Source organism: Neopelma chrysocephalum, unplaced genomic scaffold (genome assembly GCF_003984885.1).
Source record: "Neopelma chrysocephalum unplaced genomic scaffold, ASM398488v2 Primary Assembly neopelma1_90573, whole genome shotgun sequence".
NCBI classification, from domain to species: Eukaryota; Metazoa; Chordata; class Aves; order Passeriformes; family Pipridae; genus Neopelma; species Neopelma chrysocephalum.
The window spans coordinates 1-6,220 of NW_020919387.1; the positions used below are offsets into that span (position 1 = coordinate 1).

General features: G+C 61.9%; 1 protein-coding gene across 1 annotated transcript; it reads right to left on the reverse strand.

The window, feature by feature from the left end:
* Positions 1-1,071: 1,071 nt before the first annotated feature.
* SNX12 (sorting nexin 12) lies at positions 1,072-5,381 on the reverse strand. The gene is made up of 4 exons (XM_027707203.1): positions 5,149-5,381; positions 3,584-3,679; positions 3,291-3,415; positions 1,072-2,847 (listed from the first exon to the last, which is right to left on the reverse strand). Exons 1-4 carry the CDS (start codon positions 5,311-5,313, stop codon positions 2,745-2,747), a joined length of 489 nt encoding a protein of 162 aa, XP_027563004.1. The 5' UTR covers positions 5,314-5,381; the 3' UTR covers positions 1,072-2,744.
* Between the last annotated feature and the right edge of the window lie 839 nt (positions 5,382-6,220).

A 6,220-nucleotide genomic window follows, 5' to 3' on the forward strand; every position in this document is an offset into this window, starting at 1 on the left:
AGGGTTGCGCGGCACCGCGCCGGGCCCGGGCGAGCGGGCGGGCCCCGGGGCCAGCGCCGGCCGCGGGCTGCGAGAGGTACACGGGCTCCGCTCGGGCCGGGCCCGGGGCCGCAGCGTCCTCGCAGGTGCTTGTGCCCCAGTCCGGGGCGCGCCCGTCGCTCGGGGTGGGCAGCGGCGTGGAGGTGACGGGCCCGGCGGGCTCGGCCCACGGCTCGTCGGCCTCCCACGGGTCCCGCGGGGGCGCGGCGGCCTCGGCGAGGCGCAGGTTGTCGGCGATGAGGCGGCACTCATCCTCGAAGAAGCTGAGGTAGAGGGGGGAGTCCTGCGAGTGCAGCGCCTGGGCGTGTTGCAGCAGGTCCGGGCAGCCCGGCAAGCCGGGGCTGGCCCCCGAGCCTGCCCACGGGTCCGGCCGCCACATCGCGATCGGGCACCGCCGCCCGCCTCCGCCCTGCGCCCGCCCCGTCCCACCCCGCCGGTTCCCCCGCCCCGCCAACCCCCGGGACCAGGCAGAGGCTCGGCTTCACGGTCCTTCTGTTTACTCATGAGAAATCTAGCAGGGCACCTTATCTAGTCAACGCCCCTACTATCCGCACCAAGAAGTTATGTGCACCGTGCACGGACACCGTGGCAGAGCGCTCTGCTGCGGATCGTGCTGGCACTGGAGCTGCCCCAACGACCCAGTGCCCAGCAGGGGTGGGACACAGCTGACAGAGCTTCCCTGGGCAGCCACCCCTGCGCACAGCCCAGGGCAGCTGCCCCGGGAAGAGGCGGGGGCTATCTGTGCCACTCCGCGGCAGCCAGGAACACCAGCCAGAGGTAACAGGGGAGGAGGAGCAGGCCAGCCTTCCCAGCCCAACCTCGGGGCACTGCCAACTCCAGACAACGGGACTCTCCAGGCCTTCACCCAGACACGCGAAGCAGTGCAACAAAGGGCCTGCATCAGCCTACCACACAGAGAAGGCAGCAGGGCAGGGCTTCCAGTGCAGGGAAGCACTGAGTTCCAAGCGCTGCTTCCCCAACACCTGCCCCCAGTCACTGATAATAAAACAGCCACCAGGACCAGGCAGAGACTTGGCTTCACAGTGGTTTAATGCGAACGGCACCGGGACGTTACACTGGACAGGGTGCAGACAGCTGGGTGGATGGCAGCCCCAGGCAGGGCAGGGGAAGGGGCCGCCCCGAGCACGACCGGCGGCATCAGGAAGGCGGGGAGCGAGCCCCTCTGCGGGCACGGCCGCCTCCACCGGCACCGGGCTCCAGCTGCCCCACGGCCCTTTTGGGAGCGGCTCCCTCTCGCTTTCCGCGACTTCTTCCCATGAGCCACCTCTTGATCAACAGCGCCGGTTCCTCACCAGGAAACGAAGGAGACATTGGGAAGGCCTTGGGGAACGTGCCTGGCAGGAACAGGAGGGCAGCCACTGCAGGTCTGTGCTCCAAGAGCAGCTCAACTGTGTCACCACAAAGTGACCAAGCGCTTATAAACCAGCCAGCCCTGACATGAGGAGGCCCCAAGCTGAGGCTCAACCTCACTCATCACAGCTGTGGCAGCTGGGGGAGCCTCCAAAGGACAGTTCTGCTGCAGCAAGTCACAGCCTCCTGGTCCCCTCAAGCTCTGAATGCTTCCCTGATCAGTCGTGTGTTCTTGCTTCCACACAAGTGACTGCCTAGCTCACTGCAGAACAGGGGAGAACACACCAAGAGCCACTGTCACTTCTGCTTTGTAAGCAAATGTCTAACCTGGGACTGGCTGACCAGTTTTCTACCATCCTTTTCTGGAGAGGTGGCCTCACCCCAGGCCCCACTGCTGAGCTCTTCCTGTGGCAGCCATTCATGGATGCACCCTACAACTGCTTCCACCAGCCTTCTCTTGCTCCTCCTCAGCCAGACCCGCCTGCTCCTCCCTGCAGCTGGGGTGCAGGATAAGGGCACCAGGCTGAGCCCAGCAGGGTGCTGCAGGGAACACCAGCACAGCAGCCCATGGCACCACAAACTGTGGCATTTCTGAAACCCTGGGCTAAGGCACCACAGCACACATGGCTACAGCCCAGACTATCCCATCTTCCACGTGCCAAACAGCCCACACAGAGTATCATGAGAGCACACGGCATGGAAACCCCTCAAGCTGCCAGCAGCACGTTAGAAAGGAGGGGGCACAAACACACCAAACAGGTCTGTAATGCAGGAGGCTGAGTGCGGGGTTCGAGTAGGTGTTGGGTCTCAGCACTTCCAGACAGTGAAGAATGGGGGTTTCATGCAGGGTGAATGGGGTTGGATGAGAGACCGACACACCCAGGCACCTACTCACTGGTTTGGATAAACCTTACTAAAACGCTAATACCTGATGCGATCACTGACCAACATGACAACTGCTATTCTTCAAAGTCTCCTGCAGAGATGCTTGGGGCTGCACAGACAAGGGAGTGAAGGTCATCTCATACCTTCCTGTACAAGGAAAGAGGCAGCTCCTACACCAGAACGCCATAAGCAAGTTCCTGATCCACACCTATCCACATCTGCCCCTAGACATGGGACAACATGCTCACTTGCATAAATCTTCACACCTTTAGGCCAAGACCACAGCCCAGTAGAACAAACTGCTGCCAGTTACAAAAGAGGAAAATACTGAACAAACTGGGAGGTTCAAGAGAGGAAAAGCTGGTTCAGAGAAGACAGATTTAGTGTAAAAATAAATGTCATTTTTGCAGGAGGGAGGGTGGAATGGAGGAAGACAGTGCCAGGTGCTCCTACTGGCGCACTTTCCCTGGGACGTAATTCCTATCAATAGTCTCCTCTTGCAGGAACATATGTAAGCAGCGCTCGTTCTGTGCCAGTGGGTGTCCAGCAATTCTGGAAGAAAATCAGATGTGGAGGTTAGCACAGCTGCCACCAAGACCCCTACACCTCTGCTCCCTGCAGCAGGGAGTCGGGCAGCCGGCTCAGCACACCCACACCATGCTCAGCCCAAGGTCACTTGTTGGTACTGTGACCTGAGCACAGGGTGTTCCCTCCCATGCCGTGCCCTGATCCAACACTACGGTGCTGGTGGGTCTCTGCAGCACATCTGTTCTGCTAATGCTCACTGCACTCTCAGGAGAGAGCGTGGAACACAACGCACACTTGAGGCAGGACTTGTTCCAGTACCACAGTTTCATTACTCAGTTGCAGGCACCACCCTTCAGCATTGGCACCTGCCAGCAGCAGGTCAAGACTCCCTCATGGTCAACCCACAGCCCCCTTCCACCAGCAGCAGCCCAAGGCAGCACACAGCAAACCCAGGACATCAAGCTTACTTGTTAATAAACTGTTCTAGTCCCTGTCTCCGCTCCTCGATGAAAGACTCCTCAAAGATGCCCTCATCTCCTCGGAAGGGGAGCTGTCGTTTCAAAGCTTTTCCAGGCAGTGGTGGCACTACAATCTAAAAGCACAGAACCACCCTGTCAGCAGAACAGCCACCTGCAATCAGATATCCTTTGCTGTTTGATGCTCATCTCCAGCCCCTTTACGTGGACAGCTCAAGATTATGGCTGTAACTGTTCCCTCATGTCCCAGTTTCAGGAATAGGCAGGTCTGAGCCAGGCCTCACCTTACTGTCTCGTTCCAGCTCATTCTTCAGCCATTCAAAGTCACTGTATCGTCTCCTCACACACGACTCCTTCAATTTGAAGATTGGGAGGTTTGTCTGTAACGAGGCAAAGCAGTTAATTTGCAGGTCACTCTGGAAGCCACAGAGCACTTCAACATGCAACTGAAACCTGAAGCTACAATGAGAAAACCAAGCCCCCTGAGAATAAGGTATCACAGGAACACTCAGCTTCCCTATTCAGGGCAGAGAACACCAAAACCCTTCAGATCCAAGCAAGCCAGGCTACTCAGTGCCAGCCATTCCCTCCCCTCAAGTGACTATTTCAGGAACACCCCCCTTCCCAGGGGCACACACTGGAATCAGTGCTGACAATACAGAGAAAGCTGGGGTTTTTCCCTGAGTTCAGTCCATTTTGAAGTGATTTACAAGAGGGCTTCACAGCAGCCTGCAGAGCATAAGAACACCCAACCTGACACTGGCATCTCCACGGAAGAACTACAGGAGCAAATCTTTTCCCAGCAACTGTTCAAGGCCAGACCTCATGCAACAATCTTCCAGAACAGACCACCTACCCTAACAGGCGTTTTCACATCCATCATGTGTCACAGCATAAACGCAAAGCAATACCCCACCCTTCTCCCCCTGCCCACTGGAGCCCAGCAACCGACAGCTTCACCTTTAAACTTCAACCTTCAGCTTCACCTTTATCCCATCGACACAGCCTGAAACATTCCAGGAACTGAGGCAACAAAACCTTCTGATGGGCAGCACTCGGATGAACACGGGTATTAGCGCAACACGATTAACTGTATTCTTAAGAAGGCAGCGAGGTAAACCCAGCTGCACCTCCGCTGGACTAAGAGGTTCCCATTGCCACCTGCAGGCTGACGGGAGCCAAGCGCCGGAGCAGGAAAAAACCAAACACCAATTCTTCTTAAAGGCAGGGGAGGCTCAGCAGCTAAATAACGCCACGATCAGAAACCTAAGCCAGCACCACATCACACGCCAAAGGGAGCTTGTTCCAGGGGAAGCTCAATGTTATTTTCTCCAGCTATCAGACGCAGAGCTGTGAAAGGGTCCCCAGTTCAGTGTGGTTAAGGCTCAGTGAAGGGAACACTGCGAGTGCTCAGCCCACTGCACACTCTCCTGGGTCACAGGCCCTTGATAAAGCAGCCCAGAAGGGGCAGCCCGCCTGCAGTGCGAGCAGCTCCCGAAACACTGCTACCCAGTTTTCCTCCCCTGCCTGAGATAACCAGCTCTGTACAGCCATGCCCAGCTCAGCAGCCACCCAGCGGGGCAGTAACGAGAGGCGCAGGACCCTGCTGAGGCAGCACCTCCTGGTCTCTGCGTGCACCAGCCCCGCTGGACGCCGAGCGGCCCCGGCGAACCCCCCGGCGCTGACCTTGAGTCCCGGAGCGCCCCAGCCCGGCGCTGCCAAGCAGTGACACCACCCCGGGCCCCCCCAGCCCCGCGTCCCCGTGTCCCGAGCGCCGCCGCCCCTCCCCGGGCCGCACCCCCGCAGGCCGGGGCGGCCCGGCCCCGCAGGCCCGGCGCGGGGGCCGCACCCGCATGCGGAGCTCGTAGCTGGTGTATCTGGCGCGGCCCATGCCCACGGTCTGCGGGTTGAAGATGTCGATCTCGAGGAAGTTGCTGGGCGGCCCGTACGCGTCCGTGAGGTCTTGCGGCTTCGCGTTGAGGCGCCGGGTGTCCGCCACCGCCGCCTCCGACATGGTGGTGCCGCCGCCGCCCCGCCCGGCCCGGCCCGCCCGCCCCGCCCGCTGCCGCAGCCCGCCCCGCCTCGCGCATCGCCGCGCGTCGCCCGCTAGCCGCCTGCATAAACCGACACCTATCCAGAGTCCGGGGCCTCGCATATGCTGCCCTGCCCGCGCACCGACGCGCAGCGCCCGCCCACCGCCTGCATAAGCTGGCGCCTATCCAGGGTTCGGGGCCGCCATCAGCCACCGCCCTGCCAGCGCCGCCGCGCGGCCGCCGCCTGCATAAGCGCGGCGGGTATTCAGCCCGCGGGGCGTGCCCGGCGCACCCCGCAATCTGCATGGCAGGTGCACTGCCGGCGTGAGTCCCGCCGCCTGGGCCGCCCCCGCCGGGTCCCCGCGGGCCGGGGCACAGCCTGAGGCCGTGGGGGCCGCGCTGCGCGCTTGGGATAGGAACTGGGGCGAGGAGTTTGGAAACGCACACAGACATTGCACCATACAGCGTCCGGGGCGCAGCCGGCCCCAGGCGCTCTTCGGCGCGGAGGGCGCGGGGCCCGGAAACTCTTTGCGGCGGTTCTGACAGGCAGACCGGGACGCGGACCCGTCAGGCCTTGCGCGAGGGCGTGTCCCGGAAACGGGTGCCGGTCCGTAACGGGACGGCGGAGGGAGCGGTGCCCCCAGCCCAGCCCGCGGTGCCGCGGAGCGCTCTGAGGCGGGCGAAGGAGCGGCGAGCGCCGCGGGCCCGTCGGGCCCCACACGGCCATCGCGGGGGCCCCGGGCCCCCCCCCGGCCCCGTGGGTTATGTAAGCGCGGCCGCCGCGATGCCTGCTGGTAACTGTAGTCGCGCCAGCGCGCCGCCTGCCACGCGCACCCACCGGGGGCGCGCCCCGCCCTCCGCCGCGGGGCACGCTGGGTATTGTGGTCC

Excerpts from the sequence above, each read along its gene's own strand:
- SNX12 (XM_027707203.1), bottom strand. The coding sequence starts at position 5,313 with ATGTCGGAGGCGGCGGTGGCGGACACCCGGCGCCTCAACGCGAAGCCG. Across the intron at positions 3,416-3,583 it reads AGCTGGAACGAGACAGTAAG|ATTGTAGTGCCACCACTGCC; the intron begins GTGAGGCCTGGC and ends CTGTGCTTTTAG. Across the intron at positions 2,848-3,290 it reads CTAGAACAGTTTATTAACAA|AATTGCTGGACACCCACTGG; the intron begins GTAAGCTTGATG and ends ATTTTCTTCCAG.